At 45.3% G+C, this 20,239-nt stretch overlaps 1 protein-coding gene across 1 annotated transcript in view; it reads right to left on the bottom strand.

Annotated features, from left to right (window-relative positions):
- Positions 1 to 14,995, bottom strand: part of TADA1 (transcriptional adaptor 1) — a 91,711-nt gene extending 76,716 nt beyond the window's left edge. Inside the window, exons 1-2 of the mRNA XM_033915948.1 lie at positions 14,825 to 14,995; positions 7,668 to 7,759 (exon numbers count right to left, since the gene is read on the bottom strand). Of these exons, the coding sequence (XP_033771839.1) occupies positions 7,668 to 7,759; positions 14,825 to 14,898 (166 nt within the window). The 5' untranslated portion in view covers positions 14,899 to 14,995. The remainder of the gene's footprint in view (positions 1 to 7,667; positions 7,760 to 14,824) is intronic.
- Positions 14,996 to 20,239: the final 5,244 nt, after the last annotated feature.

The raw sequence follows: 20,239 nt of genomic DNA, 5'->3' as shown, positions 1-20,239 counted from the left end.
GGCCAGACGCTCCTGCAAGTTCGGGTCCATATCAACCGTACGGAGCCATGCCAGCCGGCGCATCGCCACCGCAAAGGCGGAGACCCTCGAGGCCAGTTCAAATGTGTCGTAAACAGCGTGAAACAGGTACAGACGCAATTGAGACAAATTGGCCATGAAAGTAGCAAACCCCTCCTTATGGGAATCTGGCATGACCCCATGATAACAGGGCAAGTCTTTCACCATGCGTCGAAGATAGGAGGAAAATGTAAAGGCATAATTGAGGACCCTGGTAGCCATCAATGAATTGGAATAGAGGCGGCGACCAAACTTGTCCAGGGTCCGCCCTTCCCGTCCGGGAGGGGCTGCCGCCGAAACCCTCGAGGGCTGCGATTTCTTCAGCGCCGACTCGACAAGTAACGACTGGTGAGACAGTTGTGTCTTCTCGAAGCCCTTACATGGGATGGTCCGGTACTTGGACTCCATCTTAGACGGCACCGCTGTGACTGTAAGAGGGGATTCCAAATTTTTCAGGAAGGTCTGGTGGAGGACCTTATTGAGAGGCAGCCGAGGAGTTTCTCTCTGGGGAGTGGGCAAGTCTTGCTCCTCCAAAAACTCCTTCGTATATTGAGAACCCGCGAGTAAGTCCAGGTCCAAAGCACGTGCCATATCCTGCACGAATCTGGAAAATGAAGAGGGCCTGGAAGGCGGGGAAGGAGTTCGGGAAGCCCGTGCCGCCAAAAAGGAGGGGGAAACCTCACGGGAATACTGAGGCTCCCTACTAGACCTCGAACCCCAGGAGGCCACATCCAGGGACCTTGAAGGGGTCGGGGATCGCCTATGCCCCGAGGAGCCCTTGGGAGAAGTCCCCGGGGTACGAGGCACCGAGGCACGCCCCCTCCGTCTCGGCGAGGAGCCTCTCAAACCCCTGCCCTCGGAGGAACGGAAAAGCCTCGAGTTGTCGAGGCGGAGCTCCGAGACCCGCAACGTCTCACCCCCGGTTGGCGAGGAGCGACCGCGTCTCTGAGGAAAACCCCGAGAACGCTTGGGCTTCCTCGGCCGACGCCTCGCCTGAAGCCGGCCCGAGGGCGAGGAGCCCCGGGAGGACCTCGAGGAAGAGGAAGAAGAGATCCTCCTAACCGACGCACCTTGTCCCGAGGCCGCACGCTCCGCTCAGGTTGGTCAATCGAGGCCGAGGTCGAGGGCAAGGTCGGGGTCGAGACCGGGAGAACGCCGGGGGCCGAAGCCGAGGGGACCGAGGCCGAGGCCGCCGACACCGGAGCAGTCGAGGACGAGGCCAGCTGCAGGTGTGCGAGGGCCCCGGACAGCTCCGAGGCAATCAGCGCTCGGAGCAGGTCCTGGAAGACCGGAACCCCCATCATGGCGGGTAGGTCCGGGGCCGTCGGGTGCTCCCTGGAGGGCGACCTCGGTCTCAAGTATTCCCTCGGGGCACCCGACTTCGACACTCGGGGCGGGGCCGAGGACGACCCACCCGCCGTCGAGGAGCCCGAGGGTGGCTTCTTCGCAGACCCTGGAGTCGAGGAAGGAAGCGAGGATTTACCCTGGGCAGGCTTCGTCGAGGTAGCAGGCTTGGATGAAGCCAAAGATCGCGGCGAGGTCGAGGTACCCGAGGCCGAGGTCAAGGCCAGGGCCGAAGCCGAGGCCGACGTCGAGGCCTTTGCCGCCGCAGGGTCCACAGCGAAGAGCTCCGCCATTCGGGCACGGCGTCGGCGGAGCGCTCGAGACTGAAAAGTCGAGCACCTATCACAGGACTCTGTAGGATGCTCAGGACCCAGGCAGAGCAAGCACCACCGGTGTGGATCGGTGATAGAGAGCAACCGATCACACCGGGTGCACTTTTTAAAGCCCGTCAAGGGACGGGACATGAACTCAAAAAATGGCCGGGAACGAACGATGTCCCGCAGCCGCGGCTACCGGGAGCCCCCGGAGCCGAACAAAAACCTTTATTTATTTATTTTTTTTTTTTTACGTTAACTAATACACGAACGAAGAAAAACAACAAATGAAACACAGCGACCGAGCGAAAACACCCAGCCGCGGTGTCAGAAGGCAAAAGCTAAAGAGCACAATTTCCACAGGGCTTCTGGCTCCGCGGAAAAAACTGAACTGAGGACCACGAGGTGGGGATGCGCCCTCTAGTGGGCAAGAAGGCATGCACATGCGTGGTGCAGTGTAGCAAACTTGAAACTTCAGTCAAGTTTGCTTGAAAAGCTGTCCGCGCTGGGGCTCCGTAGATGACGTCACCCACATGTGAGAATATCATGCCTGCTTATCCTGGGATAAATACGGTAGTTTAAATTCAGTCATCCACTGTTCCATTAATCCCAATGTTTCTGTTGCCATAAGAGTTGCTTCTAAGAGGGAATCAGCAAAGAGGATGATGATCGTAATATCATCCGCGTAACTAAACAATCGCTGTACATGAAGGACACAATACTACTTGAAAGGGTCCAGAGAAGAGCAACTAAAATGGTTAAGGGGCTGGAGGAGTTGCCGTACAGAGAGAGATTAGAGAAACTGGGCCTCTTCTCCCTTGAAAAGAGGAGACATGATCGAAACATTAAAAATACTGAAGGGAATAGACTTAGTAGATAAAGACAGACTGTTCACACTCTCCAAGGTAGGGAGAACGAGAGGGCACTCTCTAAAGTTGAAAGGGGATAGATGCCGAACAAACGTAAGGAAGTTCTTTTTCACCCAGAGAGTGGTGGAGAGCTGGAACGCACTTCTGGAGGCTGTTGTAGGGGAAAACACCCTCCCGGGTTTCAAGAGCACGGTAAAATTATGTTCTTACCTGTTAATTTTCTTTCCTTTAGAAGCAGCAGATGAATCCAGAGACAAGTGGGAATAGCTCACATCGACCAGCAGGTGGAGATAGAGAAACTGATTAACCGTTGGCCTTATAGCCTGGTATTCTCTCTGTCCATTCAGTTATGCTCCTTGCCCAAGCATCCCGAGATAGGAGAATGAGCATCCTAAAAAACTTCTTTCCAGTATCAAATGCAACAATGAAACATTACTGAATACAACTATCAACAATAACCCAACTGGAAAATAAACAAAGATTGCCCCCGAACACCTATATAGATATTTAACTTAAAGGGTGGGGCTCTGGATTCATCTGCTGCTTCTAAAGGAAAGAAAATTAACAGGTAAGAACATAATTTTACCTTCCTTAGCAAAGCAGCAGATGAATCCAGAGACAAGTGGGATGTAGCAAAGCAAAACTCAAATCGGGTGGGAAGCTAATGCCGCCTCCTCAATCACTGAAGCGCCAAAACTAACCTCCTCACGGGCCGCCACATCTAACCGGTAATGCTTTGAAAAGGTATTTCCCGACGACCAAGTAGCCGCCCTGCAAATTTCCTCCAAGGAAAGACCCCCGGACTCCGCCCACGACGTAGCTAATGCTCGAGTCGAATGAGCACGAAGTTGCTCTGGCACTTGCTTCCCCGTTAACAAATAAGCCGAAGCAATCGTCTCTTTGACCCAACGAGCAATGGAAGCTTTCGACGCGGCCATTCCTTTGTTTTTTCCCGCGAACAACACAAAGAGGTGATCTGACCGACGAAAGTCGTTAGTCACCACCAAATAATGTAGAATCATCCGGCGCACATCCAGGAGACGCAACAACGAGTACTGCTCCCCCCAATCTTCCTTCCGAAAGGCCGGGAGGAATAAACACTGGTTCATATGAAAGGAAGACACCACTTTCGGCAGGAAGGACGGTACCGTTCGAACCGATACACCAGCATCCGAAATCCGCAAAAATGGATCCCTGCAAGATAGCGCCTGCAATTCGGACACCCGTCTTGCAGAAGCCATAGCCACCAAAAACACTGTTTCAAAGTGACATCTTTCAGCGTAGCCATGGATAAAGGCTCAAAAGGCACCGCTCGCAACCTCCCAAGGACCAGCTTAAGACTCCATGAGGGACAAGGTCTCTTCACAGGAGGTCTGATATGGTGAACCCCTTTTAAAAATTGGACTACGTCGGGCTGTGATGCGAGCGCCAAACGAGAAATCCGGCCCCTGTAACAAGCAATGGCCGCCACCTGAACCTTCAGAGAATTATAGGCCAACCCTTTAGCTACGCCCTCTTGCAGAAAAGAAAGAATAGCCGATAAAGACGCCCGGAAGGGCGAAATACCGTGCCTCCCACACCACGAGTCAAAAACTTTCCAGACTCTAGCATAGGAGGTAGACGTGGAAATCTTCTTTGCTTGAAGAAGAGTGGCAATAACCTGATCCGAATAACCCCTATTCCTTAGCCGCGACCGTTCAATAGCCAGGCCGTAAGACCAAAGTGGGACGGATCTTCTATGGAGATTGGACCCTGAGTTAGTAAGTCCCGAGTCACTTGAAATTTCAACCGATCGCCCGCATATAGTTGCATCAGATCCGCGTACCACGGACGACGTGGCCAATCTGGAGCTACCAGGATCACCTGTCCCTGAAAGAGAGCGATGCGTTGTAACACTCGACTTATCATTGGCCAAGGAGGAAATATGTATAGGAGGGAATTTGGAGGCCAAGGGAGAGTTAACGCGTCTACCCCCTCCGAGTTCGGTTCCTTGCGTCTGCTGAAGAACCGAGGCAGCTTTGCATTGCGAGACGAGGCCATGAGATCTATTTCCGGGAGCCCCCACTTTAGGACTAGCATATCGAACGCCTGAGCGGACAGCTCCCACTCTCCTGGATCGAGACGATTTCTGCTGAGGAAGTCTGCCTGAATATTCTCGTGACCCGCAATGTATGCCGCCGAGAGGAGAGGAACATGCGTCTCTGCCCATTGAAACAGCACCATTGCCTCTTCGGCTAACTGAGGACTCCGGGTACCTCCCTGACGATTGATATACGCCACTGCTGTGACGCTGTCCGAAAAGATCCTGGTTGGACGGTCCTGAATCCTGGACTGAAATGCCAGAAGCGCCAGCCTGATAGCCCTCAACTCCAGCATATTGATCGACCACTGGGCCTCTACCGAGGACCAAACCCCCTGTATCGATGCTTGGAGGCACTGAGCCCCCCAGCCCCGAAGACTGGCATCTGTCGTAATTACGACCCAATCCGGCGTCGCTAACGGCATGCCCCGGAAAAGATTGAACTCGTTGAGCCACCACTGCATGCTGGAAGCCGCTCGAGGAGTCCACTGTAGACGCCGATCGTAATCCTGGGACGCCGGGGACCACCGTGAAAGAAGAGACATTTGCAATGGCCTCATGTGGAACCGAGCCCAGGGTACCACCTCCCCGATAAACTCATAGGCACCGGCTGAGCAGGCTGAGAGCCCTGCAACATAAAAGCTCGGTGCATTAACATAACAAACTCTGGCGAAAACGAAGTTAGCCCGAATCCAGCCAACCCAGTCTGATCGGAGCAGAGGAGCAGAACCGCGGCTCCTCCCAGCGTCCCTGACGCTACTACCTCCGCTGGCTTCCCCTCCTCCGCCCCAGTAGTTTGTTGTCCGGCCGACTCAACCGCGAGGGAAGGGGAAATCAATTGCGCCTCCCCAACGCGGGAAATAGCCACTTCTGTTGCCTGAGAAGCCTCTGCCGGTGTATCTGAACACCCGGCTGAGCACAGACCTAGCAGTGTCCTGCGCTTTCCGCAGCGAGAACACCGCTTTGCAGCCTCTGCCGCCATTATTTTTACTTTGCTCGTTTGAAACCAGCCCACCAAACTCGCGACTCTGACTAAGAAAAAGACCCGCTCTCGGTCGACGGATCGGACGGCCGGAACGCGGAGGGGGGGAACAAATAGCAGAAATGTACTCACCACCAATACGCGATTCCTACAACGCTAAGTTATGGCTGGCAGTTGTAACTATAGCTGACCAAACAAGAACAGCACATTACTATCAGGCTCTATTTTTTTTTTTTTTTTATACTGGAAAGAAGAACAGCAGAGCCCAATGAATCCCTCAATCCTCCGGAGGGTAGGGTGGAGAAGGGACCTGGGAGGGCCCAGGTGTTACTCCTAAAGCCGGCACCGCTCAGCCAGGCACCCCTGTCTATCTGAAGAGAGCTAGTCTCAACAGCAGACTCAAGTTGCACAGAAATGCACCCGGCACAGCCAAAATCCAGGAGCTAGAGAGCTAGCTCACATTCCTGCTGGGAGATAGAGCAAACTGAATGGACAGAGAGAATACCAGGCTATAAGGCCAACGGTTAATCAGTTTCTCTATCTCCACCTGCTGGTCGATGTGAGCTATTCCCACTTGTCTCTGGATTCATCTGCTGCTTTGCTAAGGAATGGTCTTTAACCTGGAGGCCGCAGCGTGAGTGGACTGCTGGACAGGATGGACCACTGGTCTGACCCAGCAGCAGCAATTCTTATGTTCTTATCCCTGAATGAGATAATCGAAAACCCAGAGAGGACATATAAACATTGAAAAGCAGTGGGGACAAAGGTGCGGCCTCCAGAATTATACACAATATTCTAAATGAGGTCTCACCAGAGTCTTATACAGGGGCATCATTACCTCCTTTTTCCTACTGGCTATATCTCTCCCTGTGCATCCTTCTAGCTATCTCTCCCTGTGCATCCTTCTAGCTTTTCAACCTGTTTGCCACCTTAACATCATCACATACAATCACACCTAAGTTCTGCTCTTCTGTCATACACATAAGTTCTTCACCCCTTAAACTACCATTCCTTCATGTTTTTGCAGCCCAAATGCATGACCTCGTATTTCTTAGCATTAAATTTTAGCTGCCAAATTTCAGACCATTCTTCAAGTTTTGCCAGGTCTTTCTTAATGTTATTCACACCATCCTGTGTGTCTACTCTACTGCAGATTTTATTTGCAAATCTTACCCGACAACCCTTCAGCAATATCATTTATAAAAATGTTAAAAAAAAAACAGACCCAAGAACAGAACCTTCAGGCACATCACTGGTAATATCCCTTTCTTCAGAGTGTGGACTTTATAGAAGACCAAATCCTTAAGAGCAACTGAACTGTGAGTTTCTGTGTTTTTAAAGTTTGTATTAAAAGAAGTTTACTTGAGGAATACAGAGTCCAGTTAATTTTATAATATTATAAGTTATAGGTTCAATTAGTTTAAGCTGCTGACAATCCTCAGAATGAGACGTCAGGACATTTCCATAATCCAGTTGGGCAGACTGGATGGACTGTTCAGGTTCTTTATCTGCCATCATTACCGTTTTATAAAGTGGTTTAGAATAATACCGTTACAATAAGTCAAGCAAAATAAAAGTCACTAAAACCTAAAACAATACCTAAAATGATCAGATTATCAGCAATTGAACTAGAAAATCTTCAAGAAATACCAGAACTTCAAAAAATAGTTTTAATTAGGGTTGTGCAATTTTTAATCATTTTGTTCCACAAATTACTACAAAATAACACAGCTCTTGCAATACATAGACACATAAATAAAAATGATTTGCCTGCACACCCCTAATTTTAACCTCTTATGATAGCCTACTGTTAAAGAGACAGGAGATCACTTTTCAACTTTTTTCAGTTTCTCAAATGTCATCTGACACATTCTTCAACTTCTATTTTGGGTTTTTTTAAGTGGGGGGGGTTGGATTTATTTTTTCTGGAATCAGTGTGCCGCAAAAAGTAAACACTTCTTTCTGGAGGTACAAAGAAACATCTTCCCTAAAATTAAAGCCATCTGATGTTCCTTTCTTACCATTATCTTGTGTAAGAAGCCTTCGAGCCTCAACATCAAACTCTTCTTTGCTTATCTTTTGCTTGAACCACAGTTTCAAATTAGCCCAGTACCTAAGTTAAAAAAAAAATTCTCAAGTAAAGAAAGGCGCTAGTGAGTAGGAAGCTAAGGAAACATTTCCACAAGTTGTTTTTTAGTTAATATACCCATACAGTTAAAAACAAAAAGCAAGAGGATAGGCATCCAGTCCTATTAACCTTTAATTGCAGCTACTAATGGATTTTCCTGTTATTTTATATTCACTTAACCCTACTACAGTAGCAATCCTCAGACATGTGCCATAAACCCCAGTGACTTCCAGAACTTTGTAACTGTTTGCTCTAAAACCAACCACAAGCTATCACTGATAAGAAGTGACTGAGATTTCCTTCTTCCAAGAACTGCAAATTTTGAAGGATTCCTCTACCATAGCTGAATCAGGAAAGACCTGACCCAGAAACCAACACTCTCCTTCATATGGCACTGCCATTGAGCTAGCTCACCAGTTAAGTTTCACACAAAATGGAGGTCAGCTGCTCCACACAGTGGATGTATTTGCTTTGATTTTATCCATCATTTTTCAATAAACAATATCTCAAGACCATTGCATTCCACAGTCTCCATTGTTTTTGGAAGTATTCATTTCCCATTCCCCAGTGGCATACCTAGGGTATGTGGCACCCGGGGCCCATCATTTTTTGACACACCCCCCATGTAAAAAAATACTTTTTGTAATAACCATGAAAAATAAATGGTCATAATAGAAACAGGCACTGAAAATTTTCTTTTATTGAACCTCATATATGTAACCATTATTCCAAACATAACATAACATAAATTATGTCTGAATTGTCATTACATCAGAAGTACATATGGAGTAGTTGCAGGTGATGCTTGGGACAGTTCTGATTGTGTTAGCTCGGTTTTATGTGTTTTTTGAATAGAAGGGTTTTTATTTCTTTTTTGAAGGTTTTGTAGTTTGTGGTCAAGGTCAATAGGTTGTAGAGTTGGGGGTCGAGTGTTAGGAGGTTGTCAAACAGTTTTTTTTTCTTTTGACGATTTTGGTTGGAGGGTGTGTGAATGGTGTGTGAGTTCTCCTATGTCTGGTTGAAGTGGATTTAATTATTTAGCTGAAGATATTAGTAAACCCCCACCCCATTCCACACACATTAATTTTCTTCCATTTTTGTTCCCATTCTAAAAAACACTGATAAGTTCCCAGAAAAAAAATACATTAAAATAAGAAGTGAAACCAAAGGCCCCTACAGATGAGAACATAACATAAGAATAGCCTAACTGGGTCAGACCAATGGTCCATCATGCCCAGTAGCCCATTCTCATGGTAACCAATCCAGGTCACTAGTACCTGGTCAAAACCCAAATAGTAGCAACATTCCATGCCACCGATCCAGGGCAAGCAGACACTTCCCCCATGTCTTAATAACAGACTATGGATTTTTTCTCCAGGAATTTGTCCAAACCTTTCTTAAAATCAGCAATGCTATCTGCTTTTACCATAATTTCTGGCCACTTCATTTTTAAGCTTAGATCTTTCCTTCCAAACAGAGACCTTGCTAGATGTCAAATACAGAAAGAACAAGATAACTTCACAAGGACTTAGCTGTGCAGGAAATGTGAATCTCCTCATGCAAAGGTCTGTTCTTTTCTTTCGATCACTACATAGCCTAATGCCACACAAGCAGCGCTGTTACAAACATATTCTGAAGGTCAATGCTAAGGTTAACAAAATTTCCTTCCTTGGACCACAAGGAGATACTGACAAACCACTGGAAGAGATCCCAAAACAACTACCTAGGCACAACACCTAAAGACCTACTCAGTGTGTGAACCAGTTGAGTGGAGTGGACTAACTGGGGGTGGAAATGGGTCCGGGTTTTGCTCAGCAGAATTTCCCAGACCACCTCTTCCTCTCAACACATTGACATGCTGCCGCCACCACCACCACCATTAGGAACACCTCACCGGGTAGGCCAGCAATGCTTATAAACTTTATAAAACACATTATTATATTTTCCTATAAAGCACATATTTTAACTGAACTCTCTGACATCCTCAGCCTTGCCATTCACAAAAATAGAAGGAAGAAAAGTTTCCTGCTGTCTCATGTCCCCGGCCTATACAATATTTTTCTTCTGCAGACCCTTCAAAAGTCTGTCAAATCCTCATTTCACTTGCATTATAAAGTATTGAGGATGCCATCTCTCTCCAATCCCAGGTCCTAAAGTCTAAGACAGTACAGCGCAAACTTGTGCTGCCCGATTCAAGAAAAAAAAAATTTCAATTCGATTCAGCCTATTGAATTGGTTTTTCGATTCAACTTTCCTGCCCAATTGGGTGTTTGGTTGTTTATTTGTTTTTTTTAAAACATCCTAGTGGGTTTATTTTATAGCTTTTTCACCCCCTTTGGCTTCTCCTAACCACACTGGCACTGTGGTGTAAATAAAATAAAGAAACAAAAAGGACTTTTCCTCTCTGTTAAATCCTAGCTCATGTTTGCGGTTTAACACCAGCTCTGGCAGGATACACATTTCAAATCTGACATATTGTAATCAAAAACAGAAAATAAAATTAGTTTTTCTACCTTTTGTTGTCTGGTTATTTCTCAAATCTTGTTGGTCCAAGGCTCTGGTTGTCTTCTGATAACTTGCTTGCCAGGGTCTCCTTCTTCCTTCTTTCTGCATGTTAACCATCCATCTGCCATCTCTGTCCTCCCCTCCCCAGGAGGTCTGGCATCTATCCTTTTTTCGTCTCCCTCCACAGATCCATCTTTTCTTAACTATCCTTTCATCCAGCATCTCTCCCTCCTTCCCCACCACCCCAGGGTCCACCATCTCTCACTTTCGTTTCCCAACTACCCTCCTATCGAGTATCTCTATCCCCCCCTCCACACCAATCCATTGTGTCCAACTTCTCTCCCTTTCTGTTCTTTCCCTCTCTAAAAACCATGGACCATCATCTCTCTCCCTCTTCTCTATTTTCAGACCCATTATTTCTTCCCACCCAAAGTCCGGCATATGCGCGTCTCTTGAAACCCCCCCCCATTCCCTCCGTGTATTTCTACACCAGGGCCCCCCTGCCTGAAGGCCTGTCCCCTCCTTAAAGGTCTGCATCCCACCCCTGAAGGCCTGCACTCCCCCCGGAAGGCCTGCACCCCCCCCCCCGAAGGCCTGATCCCCTTGAAGGCCTATCCCCCCCCTTGAAGGCCTGCACTCCCCGAAGGCCTGCACCCCCCCCTTGAAGGCCTGCCTGTCCCCCCCCTTGAAGGCCTGTCCCTCCCTTGAAAGCCTGCCTGCCTGTCCCCCCCCTTGAAGGCCTGTCCCCCCTTTGAAGGCCTGCCTGCCTGCCCCACCCCGAAGGACCGCTCGTCCCCCTGGCCTCCCTGCACCACCTATGAAGCAGCCCGCAGCGGGATCGCGATGTCAGCGATCCCTGCGCTGCTTCGGAGCTGCTTCCTCCGCTGCGGTCCCGCCCCTCCTCTGACGTTAGAGGAGGGGCGGGACAGCAGCGCAGGAAGCAGTGCCGAAGCAGCTCAGGGATCGCTGACATCGCGATCCTGCTGCGGGCTGCTTCATAGGTGGTGCAGGGAGGCCAGGGGGGCGAGCGGTCCTTTGGGGGTGGGGGGGACTGAACGGCAAGTTCGGGAGCACCCCCTCAGGGCTTGCACCCGGGGCGGACCACCCCCCCCCCCTTAGTACGCTACTGCCATTCCCCACTCCATTGTAGTCAAAGTACATTCTGCTGCATTGAACTACAGAGCACATTTATTGTTTCAGATTGTCTGAATTGGGGTGTATGGTGACTGATTTCTAATTTCTGAGGTATGTAGTGTCTGCCTCCAAAGCACTTTCCAAAAAGAAAGATCCAGGTAATAAACACTGCACTTGCCAGATTAAATTTACTAAAAGGTAATATACCATGTTAGAATACATGTATTTTACTGGGTTCATAGTCAGTCACACGCGAGACACCAGCACGCCGATAATCGAGCGCTGACAATTCGGCGCAAGAAAGAAGTGCGCCGCGGGAAAACTTAGTTTTAAAGAGCTCCGAAGCGGGGTGTGAGTGGGGAACTTTTTCTGATTTTTTTTGGGAAAAGTTCCGTTTTCTCTATAATGTGGGGGGTTGCACCCCCCCAATGGCAGCGCGAACACTATGCAGTAATTCCCCACCACCACCCCCATCAGAGCTCTTTAAAACTAAGTTTTCCCACAGCACGCTTCTTTCTTATGCCGAATTGTCAACACTCGATCGTCGGTGTGCTGCTGTCTGGCGCACAATTATCCCATCACATTTTACTGCCTATCACACTTTATAAAATGGGATCTATTTACTGCTGACAATAAAAATCTGTCTCAACACACAAAATAAGTTTTATTTTTGTTAAATAAAAAAGTCAGTTATAGTTAGCAAGGTCAATATTGGTGTTTCTTATGTATCTGATCATGTTATCATTGTGGCTCACTCTAATACCAAAGTCCAATAATAATGAACTCAAAGCTGAAAATTCTCTCCTTACTGCCATAATACAAACGTGTTACCTTCTTGCAAAGCAGATAGAGAAATCATAAGATAATGCAGACCATGCAACAGAAAATTTAAAAAAGCTTGGGAAGCTGCCCAAACAGTAATAAAGCAAAGATACTTTTCTGCAGCAGGTGCTCCTCTGAGGATAGCAAGCATATATTCTCACATGTGGGTGATGTCATCCATGGAACCCGGTACAGATACAACCAAGGGCAGTGTCATTTTAAATCTTTAGGCAGTGCCCATATCTCTCACATACCAGTGCCTTCCTGCCCTTACGGACTATCAGTTCCTTAACAAAGCTAAGAAGCCAACTATGGGAAATGGTCAGTTTGTGAGAATACATGCCTTCTGTTCACTGAGAACATCTGCTAAAGGAAGTATCTTTACTTTCCCTGAGGACAAGCAAGTATGACTTTCTGGTAATCTAGTTGTACGTTGGAACAGGAATGATTCCCACTTGCTCCTGCCCATTCTTGCCAAGACTTCCAGCAGCAGTCTTGTGAGGCTGCTAAAAGCCTCACAAGACTGCCATTAGAAGTCTCAGAAACTTGCAACAAGCATGGTGCCAGCTGCAGAAACCCTGAGAGAACATATAACCCATAGGAGGGGCTTTAGGCACTTGGGCCAACCGGAGTCGTAGGCCTCATTTCCACTGCATTCTGGGATGCACTGTGAGTGGCCTAAGACTCCGATTGGCCAGATCCCTAAGGTCCCTTTAGAAATATGAGAATGAAAATGCTTAAATACCTAAATAAACTCATGTAAACCATTCTGAGCTCTCCAGAGAACAGTATAGAAAATTAAATAAATAAAAATCTAAGGTTACTCCAAGAATTTTGATAGACATGGAGTATGGCAAAGAAGTACCTTTCATAGTGAAACATGGAATGTTCAATAAGCAATTAATAGATGAAAAAATCATGGCAGATGTTTTCTGAGAATTAATTTTCAACCTGTTTTTAGCATCCTCGGATAATATATGAATGTAATACAAGGTCATTAATATTAAAATGAGCATTACGGGCGATATCCAAACATTGCCTGGTGATGCATGAAAATGAAGCACTGACCTTTAATGCTCCAAAATTACCAACAGATCTGGAGGTACCGGTAGTGTGTTAATAGCGCATCTCAGGTGTGTGTGTTAAAGGTGCATTTCATGCACATGCTTCATAAGTATACACTGGCAGTTCTGGGTTGCCAATTGCATGAGAGTTGACGATACATTTATCATACTTGATGGGGAGTGCCATATACACGTGTGTTAAAAGCATGTCTCATGTGTGTCCATTAAAAGTATACTATGACAGCAGATCTGTGGCTGCTGATTGCATGAGAGGTGGAAGTTACAAAAAAAAAAAAAAAAAGGGGCAACATATGTGTCCCACAGAAGCAGTGTAGAAAAAAAGAATTTGCATGGTTTGCTGGTAGCTCTCCGCCCCTCCCCTTTACCTACGGCATCGACGGATGGTTATGACGTGCGCCCAAGATGCACCTATGATTGATGCTCATGCATGCCTATGACATAGCATTTCCTGGTGAACGAACACATTTATTCCTTTTTCTGTGGACTATTCTGTACCTGTCAGTCGCTTTCTCTAACAACTGATAGTTGGAATTTCTATGGACCACCACAGAGCTCATTTTCATGCAAAGTTTTTGCAGCATTGCTCATCTTTTTGAAATTGGAAAATTTACCGGCACTACAATGATCCACAGGATTTTAACGGTAAGTTTAAAACATCAGGGCCCCAGTATCTTGGTTCCATAGTGGCCAATCCAGGTCACAAACACCTGGCAAAACCCCAAACAGAAACAACATTCCATGATACAGATCCCAGGGCAAGCAGAGGCTCCCCCCTCCCCCCATGTCTATCTCTACAGCAGACTATTAACTTCTCTTCCAAAAATTTGTCCAAAATTTTTTAACGTTCTAAATAATTTAAAATCTAAATTTATTTTGGTGATGCAATCTGTTCCAAGCTAAAATACATAATTTGTAAAACTTAATTGAAAATGTGTTATTTCCTTTACAGTTAGCTACAAGAACTTGGGTTATAGAACAAGTTAGGCTAAAAGTTTAGTTAACACAATTATCCCAAAACCCATAATGAAACGGGCTCACTTTACTTATCCCTGGGAACAGCTGCGATGGCACGAGCTTCAAATACAAAACCAGCAAATACTAAACCATAACAGCAAAAACCCGCACAAAATTCAATTGCAGGCTCAGGGATCTTTCTGCTCTTACTTTTTCAAAAGTTTATGGACACAGCGATTTTCTGTGGGTTTTTAGTTGTTGGTTTGTTTTTTTTTTGGGGGGGGCGTTAAACAAATTTCATCTCATGGAACATGAGCTAAAATCATTACCCGTTTTCTCATTCCTAATTTCCTCTGTCTCTAAATACATTCCAGAAAAAAATTAAGCCATAGGCCTCTCAAGAGCTTCTTCAGACATTAGTCTGTACATATTCTGCGCTCCACCCCACTCGCCCTCGATCCGGCAAACCACAAACTCGAGGTCGGGGATGACTGGGCCGCGCGCGGATCGTTGTTTCCCCAACTTAATCGGCTGTGTCGGCCGCACTCACTGTTTCACGTTCTCTCCCAACGCCTCGCTCAAGCCCTTCTTGGCGGCTTCTAGCTCACTCACAAAAGTCGCCATTTCCAGGAAAACCCCCAGTAAACAAGGAAAGGCAAGGCCGCAATCGCTGATAGGACCCTGAACTTTACGACCACAGGTTTTCCACTGCTTTACGGCCAGGCCCAAGTTGTAAAGCACCTTCTTTCTGTTTCTATGGGAACATGTAAACCACACTCGAAAGAGTGGGTAGCATCAGTTGTTAACCTGTTCTTATGTTTTTTATTATTATTATTAATTTCTTAGTTTATTTTCCCATAAATATTTTTTTTAATCCGCTGTTCTAGGAGCAAAGCCAGACATTTTTAGGGTTACCCAAAGTGGATTGAGGGAGCCATGGTATTCCCTTCCCCTTTCCCCCTTTTCTTCTCTCACGTCGCCGCTGCTACTACAATCAAATTGTTGCCTTTGCTGGTGAGGATGCCAAGCCCCGTCAGCCAAAGGCATTGCCTGCATGAGTCCGGCCTGTGCCGAATGAGCAACACTTAATTCAGCACTTGCGCTTTGGCCACTAATGCTAGCTCACCCCACACAGGCTCATTTCAGCCTGTGGTACCCAAAATGATGGGAAATATTTCTGTATCTTTCTGCCACATTTCCTTAATCTTGGACTGCATTTCTTTGTACCTGAGGCATAGGCAGGGGAATGCTTTTTTTTTTTTTTTTTTTTTAGGGGGAGGCAAAAACTGCCCCAGGCCCCACACCCATAATAGTACTAATTGTAATACAATTTTTCATATATACACAAGCAATATAATCTTATTAACAACACATAATGGTTAACCACAAAATTAAACTATACAAAGCACACTGTATGCTTCTCAACATTGATTCCTACTAGAACACCGAGCCTTGGTCACACATGCAGAATGCATGTCCAGTTTTTCTATCCAGCGAGTGTCCAGTCGTAAAAATAGGTTTTGTCAAATTTTTATTTTTTTTTTTTTAATATTTAACTTTTTGTTTTGTTTTTTTAACCAAACTTTTCAAACCACCCTTGTACCCTATTTTTCTTACTAGATATGTGAAGTCTGCTTTTTACCACACTTCATTCCATTAAGCATGGCTCATTTCTGGTTTAATGTGGTTCACTTATTTTACTAAGCATGGCTCTTTTTAGTATCTGTCTGGTGCAACTCCATTACATTTTTTACCCATTACATTTTTTAATGTTTTATGACCTCCTTCCTCACTATTCTCTTAGATATTAGGTTTTTTTTAATATTCATGTTTTACTCAAGTGCTTTTCGACTTATGACATTAACCCCATACGTTCTACTATATCTCTATATAGTCTGCATGGCTATGCTCCTTTTAGATCATTACATGATTTCTAAGCTGTTTTTTCAATGTACATGCCGCACATCCTATGTTTCCATTTTCCATATATGTTGCATATCTCACAAGTGTTCCCTTCTTAATGACATCAGCCTCCTAAGTTTTACTATATTTTACTATAATTTTAATATAGTTTGTATAGTTATGTTTTTTTAGCTAGGTTGTTGATACTAAAGAACTGACAGCACATGAGATTTACGGCTCCTTTTACTAAGATGCACTAGCAGTTTTAGCGCGCGCTACAATACCGCACGCGTTAAATGCTAACGCCTCCCTAGAGCTTGTGTATTTTTCATTTAGTATGTGATTAGCGCATGCTAATCTTTAGCGCGTGCTAAAAACACTAGCGCACCTTAGTAAAAGGAGCCCTTAGTTTAAGTATAGTTAATGCCCGTGTTTTTATGCATACCTGATAAGAGTGAAAGGATGCTAATGTCTGTTGCTACTATCTATCAGAAGACAACCAGAGCCTGGGACCAACATGATTTGAATAATGACCAGACAACAAAAGGTAGAAAAAATAATTTTATTTTCTATTTTGTGATCACAATATGTCAGATTTGAAATGTGTATCCTGCCAGAGGTGGTGTTAGACCTCAAACGTGAGCTAGGATTTGAGAGAGGAAAAGTCTTTTTTATTTGTTTTTACCACAGCACCAGTATGGGTAGGAGAGGGCAAAGGGGATGAAGAATCTATAAAAGGGGTGAAGAGGCTATAAAATAAACCCACCAGGATGTTTTGGGGGAAAAAAAACACTTAATTGGGCAGGAAAATCAAATCGAATCGAAAAATCAATTCAATAGGCTGAATCGAATCAATTTTTTTCCCCTGAATCGGGCAGCACTAGTCTGCAGAGTGCAATGTGGGATTCAGTTCACATATTCACCTCTCATTACTATGTAGATCAGGGGTTCTCAAACCTGTCCTGGGGGAACACCAGCTAATCAGGTTTTTCAGGATATCCATGAAATATGAAATGAAATATGAAATGAATATACATGAGATATCAAGGAGGCAGTGCATGCAACTCAGTCTCATGAATATTCATTATGGCTCCATAAAAGGAGAATGGATTGAGACAACTGGGTTTTACTTCTATCACTTTCAATGGAAGTAAAACCCAGATGTCTCAATCCGTCTTCCTTTTTCTGGAGCCATATGGTAACCCTAATTATGGAGACATCAGAATGAGGAAGGCCACAGGGGCCATAGCATCCCCATAATTTGGTGGCCAATGGTTGGTGCCCACCCTCCCACCCATTTCTCGATGTTGTACATTTTTGAGGCAGCTATCGCACAGCATCAACGAGCAGCCTGCCCAAGAGCCCTTCATTCTACTTCCGGGGACAGGCCTGCTCATTGACGCTGTGCAGTGGCTCACCCAAAGATTTAAAGTACAATGTCGGGAGGAGGTGGAGTCGGACCATGCTTCAGATTCCGCTGGGGATAGTGCAGAGTTCCTAGGCTCCCTACAAACCAAACAGCGTTCTACTGCCTTTACCTGAAAACCTGACTGACTGGGGTTCCCCCAGCACAGGTTTGGGAATCAGTTGTCTAGAACAGTGTTCTTTAACCACTGGTCCATGGACTGGTGCCAGTCTGCAGAAATTTCCTGCTGGTCCACAGGGCCAGCACATATATCGGGCCCGAAACAATATTATCTTCGGGCTGGCTCCCTCACAAAGCCGCAGGCAGCAGCTCCTATGAGTGTCCTGCGCCTGAACCGGAAGCTCTTCTAATGTCGCAACATCAGAGGAAAGGCTTCCAGATGAGGCATGGGGCATGCGAGGAGCCGCTGCCTGCGGCTTTGTGCACTGCAGCAGTGAAGAGGGAGCCGGCCCGAAGATAACATCAGGGCGGCATAAAATGGCCAGGCAAGAGCAGGCCAGAAGGTAAGTCAAAGCATGGAGGGAGGGAGACAACAAATTTCCCTAGCACACACATGCATAAAGTAGGTGCTTGTACAAGGCTGTGCCTATTTCTTTGTAATACTTGTATATAATACAGAGAGGCATATTCTAAGGTGACCTCCTAAATTTGTGCCAAACTGAATTTAGAAGCTTAAAAGATATCCTTATAAACTGAGACTTGACATCCATTTGCCTAGATTTATTAATTTAGTGATTGAATTGTATACATTTTGAGAATTTACACCTGCTGTCTTGTATTTTGCACTGTTCAGGAAAAAATCCATTTGTTTCTATTTCTCTGGCATCTTAGGGTTTGTTTGTATATATTAGTACTTTTAGTTTTTGGTCCCGTATTTTCATAGGGGTTATCTGTGTTCTGGTAGGAATGTTCAGAAGCATACAGTGTGCTTTGTGTAGTTTAATTTTGTGGTTAACCATTATGTGTTGTTAATAAGATTATATTGTGTTTATATATGAAATTGAATGGAAAAATTTGTGTTCCAATTAGTACTATTATGCAGTGGCGTACCTAGGGTATGTGGCACCCGGGGCCCATCATTTTTTGACACCCCCATGTAAAAAATATTTTTTGTAATAACCATGAAACGGTATAAATGGTCAGAATAGAAACAGGGAGTGAAAATATTCTTTTATTGAACCTCATATATGTAACCATTATTCCAAACATAACATAACATAAATTATGTCTGAATTGTCATGACATCAGAAGTATGTATGGAGTAGTTGCAGGTGATGCTTGGGACAGTTCTGATTGTGTTAGTTTGGTTTTATGTGTTTTTTGAATAGATGGATTTTTATTTCTTTTTTGAAGGTTTTGTAGTCTGTGGTCAAGGTCAATAGGTTGTAGAGTTGGGGGTCGAGTGTTGCAGCTCGAATGGCTAGGAGGTTGTCTAACAGTTTTTTTCTTTTGATGTTTTTGGTTGGAGGGTGTGTGAATGGTGTGCGAGTTCTCCTATGTCTGGTTGAGGTGGATTTAATTATTTAGCTGAAGAAATTAGTTACCCCCCCCCATTCCACACACATTAATTCTCTTCCATTTTTGTTCCCATTATAAAAAACACTGATAAGTTCCCAGAAAAAAAATACATTAAAATAAGAAGTGAAACCAAAGGCCCCTACAGATGAGAACATAACATAAGAATAGCCTAACTGGGTCAGACTAATGGCCCATCATGCCCAGTAGCCCATTCTCATGGTAGCCAATCCAGGTCACTAGTACCTAATCAAAACCAAAGAGTAGCAACATTCCATGCTACCGATCCAGGGCAAGCAGACACTTCCCCATGTCTTAATAACAGACTATGGACTTTTCCTCTAGGAATTTCTCCAAATCTTTCTTAAAACCAGCTAAGCTATCTGCTTTTACCATAACTTCTGGCCACTTCATTTTTAAGCTTAGATTTTTTACTTCCAAACAGAGACCTTGCTAGATGTTAAATACAGCACAAGGGAACTTCACACGGACTTAGCTGTGCAGGAAATGTGAATCTCCTCATACACCCACCTATAGTGCAAAAATGTGCAAAGGTCTGTTTTTTTCTTTCGATCACTACATAGTCTAATGCCACACAAGCAGCACTGTTACAAAAGGTCAATGCTAAGGTTAACAATGTTTCCTTCCTTGGACCACAAGGAGATACTGACAAACCACTGGAAGATATCCCAAAACAACTACCTTGGCACAATACCCAAAGACCCACTCAGTGTGTGAACCAGTTGAGTGGAGTGGACTAACTGGGGGGTGGAAATGGGCCCGGAGTTTGCTCAGGAGAATTTCCCAGACCACCTCTTCCTCTCAACACATTGACACACTGCCACCACCACCACTAGGAACACCTCACCGTGTAGGCCAGCAGTGCTTATAAACTTTATAAAACACATTATTATATTTTTTTTATAAAGCACATATTTTAACTGAACTCTCTGACATCCTCAGCCTTTCCATTCACAAAAATAGAAGGAAGAAAAGTTCCCATTTCCTGCTGTCTCATGTCCCCGGCCTATACAATATTTTTCTTCTGCAGACCCTTTAAAAGTCTGACCAAATCCTCATTTCACTTGCATTATAAAGTACTTAGGATGCCATCTCTCCCCA

This window comes from Geotrypetes seraphini, chromosome 12 (genome assembly GCF_902459505.1).
Source record: "Geotrypetes seraphini chromosome 12, aGeoSer1.1, whole genome shotgun sequence".
Lineage (NCBI taxonomy): Eukaryota > Metazoa > Chordata > Amphibia > Gymnophiona > Dermophiidae > Geotrypetes > Geotrypetes seraphini.
The sequence above is the reverse complement of the archived record's forward strand: the minus strand, read 5'-3'. Positions and strand labels throughout refer to the sequence as shown.